At 46.8% G+C, this 20,230-nt stretch overlaps 1 protein-coding gene across 4 annotated transcripts in view; it reads right to left on the bottom strand.

Moving 5' to 3' along the window:
* TENM4 (teneurin transmembrane protein 4) overlaps positions 1-20,230 on the bottom strand; it is a gene marked incomplete at both ends in the record, with an annotated part of 389,090 nt that overhangs the window by 45,153 nt on the left and 323,707 nt on the right. For 3 of the 4 annotated variants that reach the window (XM_080708704.1, XM_080708705.1, XM_080708706.1), the window contains 6 exons: positions 436-668; positions 8,786-8,806; positions 10,943-11,192; positions 12,755-12,898; positions 13,402-13,669; positions 16,321-16,582. In XM_080708704.1, the coding sequence (XP_080564830.1) occupies positions 436-668; positions 8,786-8,806; positions 10,943-11,192; positions 12,755-12,898; positions 13,402-13,669; positions 16,321-16,582 (1,178 nt within the window). The remainder of the gene's footprint in view (positions 1-435; positions 669-8,785; positions 8,807-10,942; positions 11,193-12,754; positions 12,899-13,401; positions 13,670-16,320; positions 16,583-20,230) is intronic. The other variant, XM_080708703.1, reaches the window with a different exon arrangement.

The raw sequence follows: 20,230 nt of genomic DNA, 5'->3' as shown, positions 1-20,230 counted from the left end.
ACATATAATAACATTAAGAAAAAAGACCAAAAGGGAAGACAGGAAATATTAACTAGGAATGTTTGTAGTAGGTAGAATTATCACAATTCATCTATATACTTCTTGATATTCCCCCCATTTTTGGAATGATAAATATGTAGGTCTTAGCTGGGCGTGGTAGCACGCGCTTGTAATCCCAGCATTTGGGAGGCTGAGACAGGAGGATTGCGGTTCAGGGACCGCCTCAGCTACTTAGTGAGGTCCTCCACAACTCAGTGAGACCCTGTTTCAAAATAAAGAATAAAAAATAAGGCTGAGGGTATAGCTCAGAGGTAGTATGCCCCTGGGTTCCATCCCCAGTAACGCAAAAAAAAAGGAAAAAGAAAAAAATTACATATATGTAGGTATTTGGAAATGGAAACGCCCCAAATAAATGTAATTAAAGCAAGACCTTACCCCTGGGGTTGGTGAGCGTAGCTTCCGTGGCCTTCCCGCCATCCCCACAGCGAGTGTCATCGAATGGGAGGCACTGGTCACCAGTCCCAGCCACCACCTCGGAGTTCTTGACTAGGTCCTTCACCACCAGGGTGGACTTGATCTTAAAGACTCGCCGGCTGTTGGTGTCAGAAAGGAAGACGGCGCCGCTCATGGGGTCCGTGGTCAGGTAGTATTTGTGTGCTGGACTGTGACTAGAAAGCAAGGACACAGCCAGTGGTGAGTGCTTTCTTCTCTCTTAGTAGGTAGCTAGAGAATCCAAGCAGAAGCCAGGCATGGTGGCACATGATTGTAATCCCCACGTTGGGGAGGCTGAGACAGGAGGATTGCACAGGTTCGAAGCCAGCCTCAGCTACTTAGTGAGGCTCTCTGCAACTTAGTGAGACCCTGTTTCCAAATTAAAAAAAAAAAAAGATCTTGGACTTGGAGTATAGCTCGGAGGTAGAAAGCCTCTGTGTTCCACCCCCAGTAACCCCTCCCCCCCCAAAAAAAATTAGAGAGAATCCAAGCAGAAGAGTCTTACGGCAACACTGTCTTTATTTTGGGTGATGGCTTCACAATTTTTCTGACTTTAGAAATTGGCCCAACTATTCAGTCCACCTAACTACCAATGCAAAAACCTCTTGCCAGTGTCCACCTGTATCAGGTGCTAAATACGTGTTTTCTTAATGAGGGTTTCAATGAGGCTTGCTATAGATGACCAGCTAATTCTAGGCTAGAAATGTGTGCAGGCTTGTGACTTTAAAAAACAATCCAAGAATTCAAAGCTATAAATATCCCTCCATCCTTCCAGTAGTTCCCAAATCCATCTTGGGACTATATCTCCTGTTGTATTTATCAGGAGCCCAAGGGGTACCGCAGCCAAATATAAATGAGTTGAAGAAGTAGTTTGTCAATTTACAGCGAAACCCAAGGAACAAGAAACAGAACAGAGGAGCAGTGCTCGTGAGGGTCTGTTTTGGGAAACAGAGGAAAGAGAGACTGAGACTGTGCAGCAATTCTAAGGAGATAATGTGTCACTGTTAGTCACAATTTGGGGGAATGTAGGATTGGAATCAGACCAGTCTTGCTTTCAATTCTAGCTCTGAAATTTCCTGATCCTGAAACCTGGGCCGGTTACCTGGCTTCCTGAGCCTCAAGTTTTCTTCATCTGCAAACTGTGAAGGTTAACAGCTCTCTTGCTGGTGTATTGAGATAATTATATGAAATCACAAATGTCAAGTATTTAGCACAGTGCATGGGCACATAAGAGGTGCTCAACAGTCATAATTTATTTATAATTTATAGTCATTTTAGTAACTAGCATGGATATGTCTGTTTTTGCATTTGGAGATGATGACAAGGAAGGCATTACTTGTTAAGCCTGAGTTTTGCTATCCTGAGACACTGATCCAATTTCTTCCAAGTTGAGGGGATATTAGAGTTGGACTCATCACTCCTGGGAAGCTAACTTGTGGTTTCCGTATGTGGCCTGATCATTGCCTGGGGCCTGAAACTGCATCTCCATGTCGGTGACCCCTTTGGAGTCTCTAAAATGTTTTCGGATTCAAAGGAATCTCTCTGTTCAGACTGGATGGCCTGGTGCTGTCCATGTTTCCCACATAGTGGGGACACGCTGTATTTGGGGCATCAGGGGACAGGCTGAGCACAGGTCTAGAACACCAGAAAAGCAGGCAGGCCATTGCTCGACCTTCAGGATGCAGGCAAGAGAGCCTGAAAGGTCTATAAAGGAGCCATTGTACATTTATCAGGCATATAGGTTTTGGGTCCTTTCCAAACACAAAATTTTATCTTATTGATTGGTGTTTTACACTTATCTATAAAGATCAAGAAAGCATAATCTTTTTTGGGGGGTCTAGGTAATTGCAGGTCTTCTCTGGCCCTGATGGCTCATTGTTATAAATATCTTTTGCTTTGGAAAGTGTCCTCGGGGCCAGGCTGCTCCTGACAGATCTAAGGCTTTCCTTTATTTTATTGCCCTGAATTCAACAAATGCAAGGTACGTGATTTTCTCCAAGGGCCCTTCCTTCATATCCTTAACACTGCCATCCCATCACCTCCTTTTGAAACCGAGGGTAGGTCTCTCTGCATGTAGCCTGGTTTCTCTCCAGGCCAATCTTCTGGGTCTCCCTGAACACCACCCGTCATTTCCATACTCTGTCTTCCAGAATCCCATTTTGCAGAGGAAGCTCAGACTTTCCACGCAGCAGCACTCAAGGACCATCATGCTGGGCTGCTCCACCTTCCCAACTCCTTGCAGACACCCTAAACTCCAACACCTATGATGTGCTGCCCTGTGTCCTCAGGCCTGTTTGCACCTGTTATTCCTGCTTCGTCCCCTCCTCTTTTGTACTTATTCTTCAGGTGTTGGCTGAAATGCTACCTTTCTTGGCAAACCTTCCCTGAGCTGTTTTCTCTGTACACTGAGATTCATACTAGTTCACACCTGGATTACAGGACAATTACCATAATGCCCATGGCTATTTATTGATGTGTCTATTTCCCAGACCCAACCGTTATCATTTGAAAGGAAGAGACTAGATTTTATGCATTTTTGTTTTTCAAATGTTGAGGTTGGTGCCTTCTAGCTCATCACAGTCACTACTTGTCTTAAATAGATGGTATCTTCATTTTCAATTTATTTGTGTAGTGTTTTCATTCAAATTATTTAGATTTTCTTTTTCTTATTTAGGGGTGGCAGTAACAGTACAGGTTGCTTATCTTAAAATGTGACTTACCCTATAATGTAGTAGAATTTTTTTTACTGGGTTGAGAATTGGGCATTGTACCACTGAGCTGTACTTCCAGCTATTTTTTTATTTGGAAACAGGGTCTCACTAAGTTTCTGAGAGCCTTGCTAAATTTCTGGCTTTGAAGCTGCAATCCTCCTGTCTCCTGATTACAGGTGTGCACCCCTACATCCAGCTCTAATGTGGCAGATTTAAGCCTCCTGGATGACACTAATGCTGGCTAAATAAAGTGAAGTGACCTTTGATCCTGTTCCACAAGGCTGGAGCAGCCTGATCTTTGAGCTTTCCCATTGACAGCTGGGAGGCAGGGCGATCATTTCTTTGCACATCACTCAGGATAAACTGGTTCTATCTACCTTGGCAGAAAATGGTCCCCGAGGGAGTCTGGTGTGGGTTCCTGTCCACTCAGATTAGCCCCTTGAATTTCCAGCTCACGTCTCCCTACCCTGCCCCAGAGAATTGTCACTCATGCAGAGTTTCTCAGATGGGTGAATTCCAGGACAGGGTGGCACTGGCAGGATTGTACCACAGTCTGTAAGATCTGTGGTCACAAATGTGAGGTCTGGTGGTCAGCTAAGTACAGGGGAAAGAGCATCGGCCTTGAACTTAGAAGGTATGGGTTATACCTGCGGCAGGTTGCCAAACTTGTCCAAATTGTAGGTCCCGGGGATGCCAAATGATGAAGTTTGTTTGCTCACGGGTTTGTCATTAGGATCAAATGAGATTACCAACAGCCCTCTCTGGCTTGTGGCACTCTCTGGACAATACTTAACTCATTCCTTCCTCATGCCACCTGGCACTGGGGGGGGCACACCTGGTCCATGATGCCTGCCTGGTCCTCCCTTCAGGGTGCAGAACAGAGGTGCAGACAATGACAACCCCTGATAGCAATGCATCTGACAGATGCCAACATGGTCCCAGTCACCGTGCTGGCACTTGACCTGCATGACCTCATTTTATCCCATCTATCATCTAAGGTAGGTATTCCCATCCCCCCTGCATTTTAGAAGACTGAGACTCAGAGAGGTGAAGTGACTTGACTAAGACCACACACTGCTGAGTGAATTTCAACCCAGATCCGCGTGACTGCAAAATCTGTGTTCTTTCTACTTCCCTGCATGGCTGCTCAGGGCCTAGAAAGCTCCACAGCCCCTTTTCACTTGAGAGTACTTGCCCCTACCTAGAGATTTAGTCTGAGCATCACTTCATCTGTAAGCTCCACTTCTTCCCCAGTGATAGAAATGGCTACTTCCTTCATATGTTTCCACAGAGCCTAGGAACATTATACTTTTAGCATCTGTAATGCCTTAAGATGCTTTCCTATTGGTTGTCTGCCTTGTCAATGAAATCTTAAACTCTTCCAGGGCAGGGGAAACTTGGCAACTCCATCTCTTCCAGGGTAGGGGAAAATTGACAACTCCACATTCTCTGGTGTTTCCCGCTGGGCTGATGCAGAGTAAATGCTCCAGAAAGTTTTGTTGAATATATGAGTGGATGCAAGAATTAATATGGAGTATATATAGAAAGCACCTGGCTGGAATGTATATAGAAAGCACCTGCTGCTGATATTAGATTGATGGTTCTAGACATCAGAGTCATCTGGAAAGCTTAAAGAAAAGGCCTTAGCTACAGTGACTAAAGGGCCTGCAAGGCAACCTTTGCGGTTTCTCCAGGGACTCTGCGGCACAGCCAGGTTTGGGAAAATCAGCCTTTGAGCAGTGATTTTTTTTTTTTTTTTTTTTTTTGGTGGTACTGGGGTTCCTGGAAACCCTTCTACCTCCGGGTTACACTCCCAGACCTATTTTCATACTTTTTTATTTGGAAACAGGGTCTCTTAAGCCAGCACGGCTGGCTTCAAACCTGCGTGATCCTCCTGTCTCCGCCTCCCAAGCGCGGGGATTACAAGCATATGCCACCACGCCCGGCTGAAACAGGGTATCTTAAGCCAGTGAGGCTGGCTTTGAACCTGCGCGATCCTCCTGTCTCTGCCTCCCAAGCGTGGGGATTACAAGCATGTGCCACCATGCCTGGCTCGAGCAGTGATTTTTAAATTTGAATGTGCACATGAACTACTTGGAGATTTTGCTAAAATGTAGATTTCAGTTCAGTAATTCTAGAGTACAAAATTTGAGAGTCTACATTTCTGGCCAATGTTCCTTGCCTATACTTTGAGTAGCAAGGCCTCAGACGACTCTGCGACCATAACCAGGCATGTGGCGGCAGATGGCATATAGCTGAGACCCCAGGCCCAGTTGCATAGATAGCATTTCTCGATTAAGGACTGCGCCTGATCCAATTCTGATTCCCAGTGTTCTGAGCAGGCTTGGGCACAGAACTGGATCACAGCCCTATTTCCAGAGATTGCTGCAGGGGTCCCTAAGGATCTACCTTCTTTTCTAATTCCAAATGTAGCCTTGGCCCTTCTGGAAGTGACATAAAATCTTAGAGGCCTTCAGGGTACCATTCCTACAGTTAGTGAGCTGAAGTCAGTCCTCACTCTACCCTCTTTCTGGATGATGCAGGGAGTTTCTAGTAGGAAGTGGAAGCATAGGTGTTTATTGTAACAAAAGATGACCTACTCTCTGCTTCTGAGTGAGGATTCTTCCCCTCTCAAAGTAAGATCTACCTCGTGCAAAGCAGTGTCCTTCAACCTCATCAGGTAGTAGCCCCAGAAGAACCACATTCACTGGTTCTCAGAACCAGTGGAAAGAACTTGAGTGTTGCAGCCACACTGTCAAGGGTTCAGATTCCAGTTCTACTACCCACCTTGATTAAGCAAACTTGGGAAAATCACTTTGATACTTTGAGCCTCAGGTTTTTTTATTTTTCATTTGAAAAATGGGGATAACCACATCTACTTTAAGATGTGTGAATTGTATGAAGAATGTAAATATTTGTGACCGGTCCATTAAAAAAATGAGACACTCAGCTGGGTGTAGTGGTGTACACTTGTAATCCCAGTACTTGTGAGGCTGAGACAGGAGGATCACAGGTTTTAGGCCAGCCTCAGCAAGTTATTGAGGCCCTCTGCAACTTAGTAAGATCCTGTTTCAAAATGAAGAATAAAAAATAGGACTGGAGGTGTAGCTCAGAGGTAGAACACCCCTGAGTTCAATCCTCAGTACTGCAAAAAAAAAATAAATAAATAAATAAAAATAAATAAAAAAATAAAAAGAGAGACAATAAATGGCATCTTTAAAGCAAAGTTCCTTTTTAGAAGCTTCTCCTAGTACATACTGGAAAAACTAAGTATGCCAGGGATAATATTGTCCCGTCCAACTTATTTTCTGGGCCAGTTGAGGTCTCTGTTGAGATAATATGTGTAACTAGGTTTGAGTAAGGCTTGAGTTGAAGTGTACTTCTAAGAACGGGCTTCAAGCATTCCTCCTTGACTCTAGGGAAGAGATCTGGGGAAAGGTGAGGATGCTTTTTCCTTTAAGGGGTTCACCAAGGACAATGCTCACGGGATGATGGGTCTCTGTACTGGGTATGTCCAACATAGCAGGCTGGCATCGAGGCCTAAGCTGGCAAAGGCAGAAATGAGCCCTATCTGGGGACACAAACATATACAGAAACTGAGGTTGTCCCCATGGATTCAAATGTATTCCTGGAAGCGGCTGAGGCAGCTAATGGATGATGAGGACAAAGTTCTCCAATATAGTGACTCCCCTTTTCCCTTCTACTTTGTTTAACCTTAGAAATGTGTTTAGCACCTGAGAGAGGGTAGAAACCCAGTTTTGAACTCATACCATGGAAGTATCAAAAGGTCACTGATGACCAGAAACAAAAAAATAATCAAACTACTATTCTTTCTATTGGTACATGATAAGACTGAAAATCAGAAAAGCTGAGTGCTAGCCCAGTGGCCCAAGTCTCCCCTCATCTGTGTCTGTATCACAACTCTTTCCCAGGCAGCTACCACCACTGACTGAATGTTTCAATGCTAAATGCTATGTTTTAATCCAAGATCTTTATTTGGAATATACCTCTGCATTTTCTGCAAAACTAAAGTCAAGGACACATATCAATGCAGCGTTCAATATCATCCATAATATAATGGCATAAATCAGATTTTAGTGTGAGGAAAAAAATGTTTATCTTCTGAGATGTAGTATATTTTCCATTTCTGATAATGCAAAACATGAAAGCAAGTATGTTTTCCTATTTACTGTAGGTGCCATGAAGCTCAGAGTCTAATCCGAGATACTATCACAGATATGTTTCTTCTTTTACTTTTGTTCCTAGTTTCTGTTTAATTTACTTGAATACATGTATCTTTGGGTGTAGGAGGACTCAGTTCATTTTTTGAAAGATGGTGGCATCATAATCATCATACAATAATAATGATGATAAATTATAATAATATATTAACAATAGCTATATATATATAGTCTCCTATTGTATTTATCATTATCACTACTACTGTGATCGTTTCTGGAGCTTGAAAATGCCAAACACTTGTCAAATATCATTTTGACCCTTATAAGAATCCTCTGAGGAAGATTTTAGTAACCTCAATTTAGAAATCTCTGAAAAATGAGGCACTTCTTTCAAGGCCACACAACTAGGGAGCTTCAGTTTTCCCACGTATAAATTAGCTGTAATCATGGGAACCTATTTTGTAGAGTGATCTGGGGACAAAATGCTATGATTCATGGACATTTCATATTTTTTTCTCTCTGTTGCACAGTAAATGCTCTATACACATTAAATATTATAATTTTAAGATATCATCTGAAATTATTACAAAAATGATACACCTATTTATATAGAAAGATTTCATTAGCCACTTTGATCTGAGTCACAGGTGGATAAGTCAGAACCACCTTGTGGCCGTGTTGACCAGAGCGCTCTCTGCCCATGGTTCTTTTTCAGATCATCCTAATGTGTGTAGGGTTGGGGGACTCTGTTATCCAGTAATGGCTGGCGTTGCTTCTTTTGGCATGTCTGACTAGACCCTCTGCAGTGTCACTGTGATCCTCAGTGACAGGTCTACACTGTGACAAAGTTCCTGTTTGGGGGTTTGCTCTCTGCAGGCAGTCCCTGTGGCCTGCTTTGTTCTTGGCTGGCAACCCTCCTGATGGCATCCCATAGCAGAGACCCCTGGAATGCCCACAGAAGCATTGATCTGAAACCTGTCTCCTTTCAGATTCTTCACTTGACCAAGGTGTCAAAGTCTCAGGACTTTCCATTGTGACCATCAAAGCTACTCAACACAGTCTGGATGATATCCTCATTTACTCAAAGGATTAAGTAGACTGTGGCATTCAAATTACCATGCCAAAGTTTAAGTTCCTTCCCCTATTCCTTTGGTCTGTCATGTCTATGGACTGCAGGGTAACTGCTCACTTTGCTGAAGACTCAAGGAGTTCCAGCTCTGGCCACCCACCCGCTCCCAGCCTTATGAATGACTTCCTCCCATTGCAACTGACTATCCCCAATCAGTTCCAATCACACAGCATTCCTTTGCCATTGAGCCATCTGAAATTGACACATGCAGCTTCCCGTACAACATGCAGCAAGGCAGGGAGGGATGGGAAATTCTCCGCTGGTTGGCTTACCTATGTCTGAAATCTTTATTTCTGACAGAAGACAGGAGAGCAGGGAATAGAAGAAAGAAGGAGGTGTTAGCGGCAGGGTTAGAAGCATTATTAGCAGCCTGAGAACTTGACAGCAATGCTGCTGTACAATACTGTAATAAATAAAGACTTAGCAGCTATGACACTGATATATTTTATATTGGATATTACTTGTCAGTGAGTTCACTTACAAGCAGCTACATTTCACAGAAGAGACACGGTTCCACCTGCAACCCCACTGCTGATGTGGGGGGAAGAGGACTGGCATGACATACACTGCTGCTTTAACAAGGGCTGAGACAGAGATTGGAACAGTCGCTGCTCTTCCCTGTATGATGTGTACCCAGAGATACACAGGCTCGCTGGTCTGTCTCCACGTCCTCACTTCCCTAAAAAGAGTTATGAACACGTGGGGATCTACCAAGACCCTACTCATAATAGGAGCAGAATTGGAGATACTCTACAATTAGATGGGGTGGTGGTGGATGAGAGAAACGAGCCTAGGGGAAAAATACTGGAGGAGAATATATCAGAACGATAAAACATATTGACTCATTTAGTTTTCTTTCTAATTTCCGTTTTTTCCTCCCTTCTTTATTCATTGTCTCACATGATACCCCAACAGTTGTGGGCGGGAGGCAGGGGGGACAGCATCTCTTATTTTACAGATGTGAAAGTGGAGGCCCAGGGAGGTGAATGTTTTGTCCAAAGTTATGGCTTCTCTGCCAAGGTGGGCTGGCGCCCTGGTCCTTGGGTCTTTCCATCATAGCCCATACACATGCGGCCGACTGAAGTGAATACCCTCGAGGGCATTATGTTCACGGTAATAAGAGCAGCCGACTGAAGCAAATGCACTCAAGGCTTCCTTCTTCCTTGACAGATGTCTATGCCAGTCAGCCTCATAACCGAGAGAAGGAAGGCAGAGAATTTTCCATTGGTGGCACACTTCTCATTCAGCTTGATATATGGTTTCCTATGGGCCCACAGCATGTAAATTTCTCTCATTCATCCCTGTGTGAGGAGGTGGGTACTCACACTTCTCTCAGGGCCATGAAGGCCCTCCTTCTGCGTGTGTGTGGCACGAGATTCTTGTAGCAGAGGATGGCTTTACAAGGCATTAAGTCAAAGTGGTCTTCATCGGGCCAGGTGGCAACTGGAATTCTCAGTGAGGCAGAGCTGGTAATGCACTTCTGGATTTGGGTCTGCCATTCTAGAAGCTGGGCCTTGGATGAGCACTTTAAATCCCCCTAGCCTCCTTTTCCTCATCTGTCAAAGGGTGATAATAAACACCGCCCTGAACTGTTATATTTCCAGGAGTCTAACTTTTCCCCTGCCTGCTTTGGAGGAAGGCTTTCCAGCTCAAGGGCGTGTCCTGCTCATGTGGACCCCTGCCCAGGAGGCAGTTGGGTCCCATTCCCTAAATAGCTGTGAGGGGACCTGGCGCCATTTCTCCTGAAAGGGAAAGTGGGGCTCCCCTACCTCTAAAGCTCAACTTCTCTATAACCTCAGAGCCCTCCCTATGACAGAGCTTTGGGTCTAAAAATGTCTGGTCCAGGGAAGCAGAGACAAAATTGGAAAAATACCGAACTCTTCCAGAGCTGAAAGTGTGGCTGTGCTTAGCACTAGGGCCAGGGGGAAAAAAGGCCAACCTAGCTGGTTCTGCAGCACCGGGAGAACAGAGGAGCTCTGTGTGGATCGGGCTTGTGGGTATTGTCTCACAATTGGCCAGCTGAGGACCTGACCCTGCCTCTGATAAGTGCTAAATAAGCAGGTGACAGTGCCATAGGAGACTTACCCAGTATTATGCCATCCCTTGTTTTTATAGATACTCATATGATGAATTTGAGTTAATTTAGTGCTAAGAAGGTTGCATGACTCCAAGGAGTGTAATTCCCAGCTGCCAGCAGCCTTTCATGTCAACTGGATGCCAAGGACATCTCTCTATCCTATGAGAGGCTGTCTTCACTGCAGGGCACTGAGGGAGGAGGTACCTGCTTGTGCTGGGAAGTGGGAAGTCCCAAAGTCTGACAGGCAAGTCTGACCAGTCCCACTCTTCTGGGCTCAGTGGGTAACCTAGTTGGGTTCTAGGCTGGCAAGGGGACATGATCAGGAATTGCGGGAGGACACCACCTTACGTACCTCATCTCCAGGATGTTGGTGACATTTCCAGAGGGGAAGATCCTGCGGATGTAGTTGAAGTCACCCACGTAGAGGCTCCCATCAGAGCCACAGGTGAGGGCCACGGGGGCCAGGAGCTTGTTGCCATCAGCAAGGCCATTGCAACTGGGGCAGGAGATGCTTCTTCGGCGCCCATTGCCCATAATGCTGCCGATGACTGGTGGCTGCTGAGACACAAACTGGTTCTCCCCGTTCCCTTTGTGCAGGATACCTGGGTAGGGAAGGAAGAACAGAATCACCCACGGAGCAGAATTGGGTCCCTCTGTCTGTGGTCTGCCACAGAGTCACCTTGGTTTTGCAATACATGTGAGGTCTCTGTGAACCACTTCCTGACTGAGACCCATCTCCCGAGGCTGTGCCTTTCCACCATGGTGAAACCCAGAGGGACTGAGCAGGCAAACACTGTTGTGCTGAGTTAATGCTCACCATAACCTCTAAAACGACACAGTTGTTGCTCTTGTAACAGAGGAACAGACCAGGCAGTTTAGCCAAGACCACACAGACGAGAAGTGGGCAAGCCCTAGAGTCGGGCTCTTGGTCATTCAGCTATCCTGCCTCTTGAGTAGGTGTGCCTCTCTCCTGCACTCAGCCGTGACAGCGTGGATTCTTGCTGACTCACTGGTCTTTTGCTTTCTATGTCAATACCATTTTCAGTATGTAGACTACATCTTTTTTCTTTTCTGTATCTTCAGTGCCAAACACAGGACCTGACATCCATACCCATGAATGAGGGAAACTCAGTCTCCTCTCACCAAGGCAGAGTCAAGATTGAGAGTATGTGCCTCATTCTGCTCCTATTAGGCTGATCCATGGTCTTGCATGGGTTTCTACTGCTCTGGGGTCTTGGTTTCCCATCAACAAAAAAGGAAGATGGAACTCTATGACTTGTGACCTTCCTCCCATTCCTCTGCTGTTTCTTCTTTCTCTTCCTGATCATCCTTTTCCATCTGCATATGGCCACAGCCTCCAAACTGGAGCCTGCCTCTTGTCTCCTCCCTGCCACCCTAAAGGCTGAGTGAGTTTTGGCTTTCATGGGTCGCTGCACATTTAGATTAGGCAGGAGGTAAGTGACACCATTACATGCTTAGTTGTCCCGTCCTGGAACAGGGTCAGATGAAGCTATCTGAAGTACTGATGTGATGGTCGCACTCTTGTGCTTTAAACCTTGCAGAGCTTGACATTTGCCTCTGGATAAAGTCCAAAGTCCTAATCTTCTTTCCCTGGACTCTGGCAGCTAGAGCCTTCAGCTTTGGCTACTATTCCCTTCATCTCACTCTCTGCTCAAATCACAATGGGCCTTCTTGCCAATTACTCTTCATTGAGGCTACAGTGCTGTGGCATGTACAGTGCCTCCTGTAGAATGTCCACCGTACTTGAGACACAGGGATAATCCTAGGTTCTCTGAGACTGCAGGCAGGAGTCCTCTCCTGAGGATACCTCAATACACCAAGACTCTGAGAGAGATACTCCTCCTGGGCCTCCGTGGTGTCCTGCACCAGCGCTGTGATGGTGTGGCCCAGGCATAGCACTGAAATTGCTTGGTGAGGATCTATTTGACTACGTAAAGTCTCAAGGCCTCTCATTTCTGTATCTCCAGTGCTTAGCACAGTGAGAAGTACTTTTTTTACTGATCACATGAGATCCCATATAATTCAAAGTGAGTATGTGTGTGTGTGTGTGTGTGTGTGTGTGTGTGTGTGTGTGCAGAGAACACATGGGATACAAGACAAGGTCCCAGCCTGGCGTGACACAAGGACTTCACTGCCCACTCACCACTCTGGATGTTGAGGGCGTGATGTTTGTCCAGGCTCCATCCTCCAAGCTTGGATGCGTCCATTTCGTAGCCCTGCAGAACTGCAGTTCTCTTTTCCCACAGGATCAGATCTGGGCAGGATTCGTACTCATAACCCACAGAAACTGTAGGAAACAAAAAAAGCCACTAGCACAGGTGCCAAAGTCTCTGCCTCCTGAATGCTGGGATTACAAGCGTGCGCTGCCATGCCCAGCTCTTTGTAGCCATTTTTTTTTTTTTTTTGGTGGTATTGGGATTCCTGGAAGCCCTTCTACCTCTGGGCTACACTCCCAGACCTATTCTATACTTTTTATTTGGAAACAGGGTCCCTTAAGCCAGTGTGGCTGGCTTCGAAGCTGCATGATCCTCCTGTCTCTGCCTCCCAAGCGTGGGGATTACAAGTGTGCGCCACCACGCCCGGCCTTTGTAGCCATTTTTAATGGTGGAACTTTCCACAGTCAGGTTTTTCAGTACATTCTTTTACATCATGGATGGTCACTGAGAGGTCTTAAAGGCCAATTAAGCATCAGGTATTTTTAATCTGGGATAAGAAGGGGAAGAAGCAGCAGCTGGAGAGGTGGTTAGTGTCCCCTTGTTCTGGGTACAAGGTGCTCTGGGGACAGCTTACCAAAAGCTTCTGAGAGCCCGAGCACCTTCTGGTTGTAGACATCTGTCTTGTCCCACATGAAATAGTAGGACAGGTCTGGGGCTGCGGCAAACCACTTCCGGAAGAGGCGGCCCTCCACGGCCACCATGAGGTGGACCTTCATGAGGTTGAAGGGGATGGTGGGGTGGGTGAGGCTGATCCTCAGGACAGATTTGTAGCCAGGGGTGCGGCTGCTCAGGTAGTTCAGCCTCATCTTGCAGCCAGAGATGGCAATTTCCTCCTGCAGAGCCTAGAGTGGGAAACAGAGCACAGCAAGGGATGGTCACTGGGTGGGGTCACTGAATTGCCCAGGGGAGGCAGGACGATCATGGCCTAGCTCTGGTGTTCAAGAGGTGGAGGACGAATCTAACAGAGAGGAGGTGGGAAAGGGGAAGGAGGAGAAAGGAAAAAGAAGACAGGGGAACAGAAATGGGGAGGAGCAGGAAGAGGAAAGGGAAAAGGAGGAAAGGGAAAAGGAGGAAAGGGAGAAAGAAGAAAAGGGATCGAGGGAGAAGGGAAACAAGCCAGAAAAGTCCTGGTTTCTGGGGTCAATTCTTTGTGTAACTCTGCACAAGCCATCTCAGCTCCACAAGCCTCAGGCTCCTCCTCTGTGTAACATGGGTGATAACATTTCATACATGATTGAGAGGATGCGTCAGATAATGCGTATGAGATACTCAGCAGCAACCTGTCTCTCTCTCTTACTAGTTGCATTGTCCTAAAGAGCTCATGGGATGTCTGAATCCCAACTCCTCAAGGGATCAGCACAGGGTGAAGGAAGGTCATGGATATAAAATAACCCGCACATCAATGTTGTCAGGTAGGACGATGGGGCCGCGGGTATCAGTGGTGCTGGAAGTACGATGAAGAGACCTTTCTCCCATATGAATGCTGATTGCTAGCTGCCTGAGCTAGAAGGAATGTTTCTCAAAAAAAATTTTAAAAGCAAGATCTATTTTAAATGGCGTTCTTTTCCAGGAAAGTAAATAGATACCATGCAAGGATGACCAGACACATGATCAGGCAGAGCTGAAAGCACAGCCTGGCAGTGCCTGTGTCTATGCCCCAGCTCAGCCAGCCCCAGAGAGGCTGAATTGACCACATGAAGTTTTAGCACCCCCCAGGTCCCCACCCCAGCAAACTGTCAGATGAGCAGAGTGCTCGGGAGGGCAGCACTTTATCTACTGGGTACAGTGGGCCCAGGCCCAAGATGGAAGAGTCAGCGCATGGCAAGAGCAGAGGTCTTTCATTAGCTTGATGCTCTGCGTGCTCTCTCAAGAAGGGGATCTTAAGTCAATGAAGTATAACATGTCTATTCAAGAGAGACAAGGATTATTTTACCCCGTGTTCACAGAGTAACTGGGCCTTTTTCATTCTGTTTATTCCATGGAAGAGTGTGAGCCTTTACCCCTATTCTGCTCCCCTGAGCACAAACAAGTCTAAGGACTGACTTGAACCAAGACAGTCTTCTAAAGACACAGTTTACAAGTTCTAGGCAAAGCAGGCTCTGCACCCTGGGGACCACAGGCAGGACTCAAGCGCCTGCCTCCTGCTCTCCTGAATATCTCCCTTCTCGTGTGCACCCCTCACACCTTACATCTGCTGGCCCCTGCAAAGGGGAAAGCAGTGAGAGGTTGGAAAACTCTGAGAGTTTGTTTCTGCATATTTCATAAGTCTGGCAATAAGCAAGGTGTGTGCCCCCGTTGAACCTGCAGGCAAACTAGCTCAGGGGCCACCGTGAAGAGGGTGTGACCTTGCACCTCATTTGTTCCAAAGTCCCTGCTCCTGGGAAAAATGTCTAGCTGGAGTTGAGCCAGGGCTGAGTAACAAATTACTTCTCTCTGCAAGTTCTGTCTCCACTGACAACCATTTCGTAGGAAAGGTCAGCCTGGCCGCCGAGACTGTAGACAGGTGCTGAATCTCTGAAACAGAGTGAGCTTTCAACCTGTGCACGCGGTGAGACTTTCGAGATGGTTGTATTTCCTTCTCGTGGGCTGGCGTTGGAAGCCACTCAACAGGGCACATGTGGAGAGATGTGTTTGCTCAGCCAGGCATGAAATCTACACGCATAAATGTATAAACTCTGCTCCACTGGTGCTGGGGCAATCCATTAACATGCACACAGCTCTGGCTCTCATTAGGCAGGAGAGGCGACTGGGGCTTCCGGGTGTCTGCGCCAACACCTCTCTCCTTCCTCAGGCCTTCCTTTCTGCCCTTAGAAGTCAGGCTGGGCCAGGCAGAGGACACCCAGCTCAGGGGAGCTCTGTCAGGCAAAGAATCTATCTTGATTTCCATCAGATTAAAATGCATCTTTCCCAATTACTTCCCTTTAATGATAATTGAGTAAAACACTTGCGTGTATAGATTTGAGCCAAAGCAATCCTTAATTGGCACAAAGGCAGCATGTGTTAAATAATCTTAATAATAATAATAGCTAAAATTTATTGAACACTTACTAGGTGTCAGACGTGCTAAGTACCTCATATGCATTTTTCTCATTTAATCTTTATTATACTGCTTGCTATTTGGGATCTTGTGGCTTATTTCTCTTGGTAGAACCTATTATTATAAATACTTTCAACAGAAATAGAGAGGGGAGACCCTGGAGGCGAGGGAAAAAGAAAGTGGAAGTAAAGTGGACCGTAGAGTGGGGGACTCCTATGAGCTGGGGTGTGCCAGGTAGGCTGGAGATGCCCATGTGTTTTCAGCATGTTAAGACAGTGGCCCTCAGGTCCTGACACCACACCTGCTGTGGGGTGTGGCAGCTGGATTCCTCAAGCTGGGTGACAGGGTCTAACCCAGGTCTGAGAGGGGCACTTTCTCTCCATGGTCTCTGAGATTCCTGTTCAAAGTCCAGATGAAGTAAATGCATGGTGAAATACAGCCAGGAAGGCTGGGTACCTGAATTTCCGGCACGATGGGGCCTTTTTCCGCACAGGAGCTGGCGAAGGACGTCAGTGGGGATGGAGACACGATGGGGTTGGGGCGGGCGAAGTTGCTCAGATCACAGCTGGGGATCTCATTCTCCTCGTGGCGCATGATGATGGTTTCCATGACAAAGAAGCGGTCCCATGGCAGCCAGAGGGTATGCTCCTGCGTGATGAAAGGTGCCCGCTCGAACCGAAGGATGATGGAGATGCCGCCATTAGTGACCAAGTCAAAGCTGCGTGGAGGGTGAGGAAGGTTGGTGAGAAGGGCGGAGGGAGCAGGAAAAGCAGGAGGTGGAGGAGGAGAAAAAGGAAAGACAATCACACAAAGGGTTCGAGTACTTGATGGGAGGGACTCTAACACCTGAAGATATGATGGTAGGTACAAATAGTGACAGCCACTCCAGAAAGCCTTTGCTGTTGCTGTCGTCAAGTGGCTTGCCATAGAGAATTTGCTGAAGGCAAATTAACCAGTGCAACAGACAGCCATTTTCCAGGGCTCAGGAGAGTGATGAGTCTGCTGCCATTGGGCCTTTTAACTGTGTCAGAGCTGCAGCCAAGGGGAAAGTCAGCAGAACAAAGCAGAATAAGGCCTGAGCTGGGTGTCCAGAGTGCTAAGCCCAGGGCCGGCTCTGCCATGAACTGCAGTGTGGTCTTGAGTAAATCTCTTAGCCTCTCTGATTCTTAGTTTCCTCATCTGTAAAATGCAAAGTTTCAAGTGGATCATTTCCAAGTCACTTAGATGCCATGACACTATAGCAATTTTGGCTCTGATTAAGATAGATCACTCAACAAAGGCCATTACCATGACAACATAACTAAGCAGTTTGGTGACAACACAATTAAGAATCACAGTATCTTATAAGTGAAAAGGGATCCCTGAAGACTGAGTGCCACTCCCCACCCAGCTCAGATGAGCTCACTGACGTGCTCTGAGAGCAAGTAGCCCAGCCTTTGTTCCTGGCCCTCTGAAGACGGTGGGCAGGTCTGAGCGGCAACCTGCCCTCTTAGTCCTTGTTCTGGCTCTGACACTACATCAGATTGATCCCTGCTCTCAAGGTCTCCAGGCCCTCCCCATCTCAGATGACCTGCTGCCTGGCCTCTCTCATTTTAGGCTTGCAGCAGACGAAACAGGCAGCATCTTTTTTGCTTCAGTAAAAAAATATATTGCATCCAACCAGTACCCAGCAACATGTGGGCAGCTGCTAGGCTCTGGTGTCTTAACCCCCATGTCCTGCAGACAAAGCTAGCAAGGCAATTTTATTCCAAATCTTGGCCTGGACCTTTTATGTTTGAAAATCTGAGGCAACTGAGTCCCCCTTTGTACACCTCGATGTTTCTGACAGAGCCTAGAGCAACAGGGAGCCTGATCCTCGGGTTTTAGTCATATGCTCAGAGGTCAGGGGTACACTGAGATGTGCCACTAATCCTATAGACTGGGTCTATTTGGCTAAGTAGAGTCCTTTGCTGCTACCAAAGGCCCTGAGTTCAGTAGGCCACAAGATCTCAGACTAGAATTCTGCATCCTTTCCTCTTCTAAAACAGAATGTTCAAAGCAAGTCATAGCAGAGCAACTGGAAGTCACTGGACCTCATCCGCTCTCCCAGTTGATATACTCGAATCTTCTACAGAATTGCCATCGGGGCCATTGCATTCCTACTTGCCTATTTCAGTGCTGAGGAGCTTGCTACATTGACAGGAGGAATGGCCTATCTTTGGCTAGTTCTGACCTTTAGGACTTTTTTAGTTTTTGAAATTGTACCTTGGTTGCCATCTTTCTAGTTGCCTTTTTGCTGGGCCTGGTTCCACCTGCGGGGGTGACTTGGAAACAGTGGTCCTGTCTATGTGCCACCTTCTAACCATAGCATCTCTCTGGAGAAGGTCCTTTTAGCTATGGCATTTAAGGTGCGTCTTAAAGGCTCGTCCTCACTTTGTTCTTGAACTTGTGAATAACACCTCCTCCATACACACAGCCTTCCCCAGCCAGCATTCCAGCTTCCTCCCAGGATCCCATGGCACACCTGCACTGTGCTTACAGCCCACGTCACGGTGCACTCGAATTGCTTGCTCAGCACTCTGGGCCAGGGATATTGATTCCTGTCTCTCTCGGAACGAGCCCCAGTGCTTGATGGCTAAAAATGTATAGTATGTACCAGTGATAGCATCAGCTACTTCTGAATGAATGATACACTGCACATTTTAAGGCCTTCTTACTTGGCTGCTGTTCCAAGTCAACCCAGTTGTTCACTTGTGCAGTTGCCTTGAGAGACCACAAATGAAGGATTCTCCTTTCGCTGATAAACTCCTTAGGGGATTGGACCCATTGCTCTAGCTTGCCCTTTCCAATCTCAGAGGCGACAGCATCTGTCCTAATGCCAGATCCTGCTCTTGGTAGATGGGATGATAACTCCAGATTCCAGCCCCGATCTCCAAAGACTGGCTCCTCTGTCTTCTGTAGGAACTTTCACCTCCTTTGCCTGCTCCTCACTCAGCCTTTTCTTTGTTACACTTGGGAAGTCCTCCAATAAGGAATGATGGAAAAATGCCGGGAAGAGACTTATTTTGGACCAAGAAGAGCTCAGGTTGTGGTTCTCCATGGTGTTGGGGAAATACCCAGGGAACAACTTCCCTGTCACAGAACTAAATAGCATCTGTGCTTTGACAGAGCATTTTAAACTATCACATAGGATTCTGGCCAGCTTCAAAGGCTCCCTGCATGAAAGGCTGAGTGTGGGAAGGGAGGAAAGACAAACATGAAAAGACATATTCTCAAGGCTGAGCAGGCTGGGGCAGCTGGCCTGCCAGGAGCTGAGGTATGGGCTGGAGCCAGGCCTGTGAATATGGTGGGGATTCCTTGCTGTGGATCTGAATGTGACTCTGACCGCAGTGGGAAGGCCTACCTGGTTTTTAGACAAAGCCCAAACACCCCAGTCCCAGCACCGCTACCTACACTATAGATGAGCTACGTCACCTTCCCAAGCCTCAATTTTCTTCATCTGTAAAATGAAGCTGATGATCATAACCACCTGGTAGGGTTATTAATTAGGTAGATGGGTGATGGATGGAAGAAGCATGGGGCCCCACGCATTCCCTGGGTGTCACGCTCTGCTTAATCCCATTTCTCAGTCCAGTGAGTCCAAATTATTTCTCTTGCCTGCCATTCTTGCAGTTTTTCCTTATGACTTCTATTTTCCGTTTTTAAACTGATCTCTTTGGCTAACTTCTTTGTTGCTGTTTTCTGCTTATGAGCTCCTGTTAAGACTTGAAGCCTGGTATTGCAGTATGTGTGTGTACAGGGGGTGAGGGAGCTGGTGCAGGTGGCATGGTGCCTGCCTGGAAAGCAAGGATGACACAGACACGTGGGGCACAGCTTCTGGGCTTTCCACGCACCAGTGTGTACCTCCAGATTATATCTCAAGGCTTATGGTTTCTCCTAGGGTGTGAGGGGCAAGAGAGAAGAAGGTACAAGAAAGTGGGGTGGGAAATGGGCAAGATACTTCCTTTCACATATAACAGAGTCTCAGAAACTATGGGAACAAGTGATGACTTCCCCATACATTATGCAGTGTTGACACTGGAAGAAAATTGAAGCCCCACAATGCACCGGAAAGAAATGATTTGAGACAAGCTCTAAGTGGCAGCCATTCTGGCTACTGCACCACAACACAGGAGGCTGATGCAGGAAACATCCCTCCCCGGGATCTTCCTGTCCTCTAGGGGCAGTAGAGACGTGCAGGAGTAGCACGCACAGGAGAAATCAAAGGCTGGAGAGGCCAGGGAGTGAGTTTTTCCCAAGGGCTGCCACACTTATGCCAGACTCCTGTGTGTTTTATGACCCTACACAGCAGGGCATAAGGACAGATGATTTGCCATCTTACATGAGT

The sequence above is a fragment of the Muscardinus avellanarius genome (assembly GCF_963383645.1).
Source record: "Muscardinus avellanarius genome assembly, chromosome: 1".
NCBI classification, from domain to species: domain Eukaryota; kingdom Metazoa; phylum Chordata; class Mammalia; order Rodentia; family Gliridae; genus Muscardinus; species Muscardinus avellanarius.
This window is presented reverse-complemented; position numbering and strand designations above follow the sequence as displayed.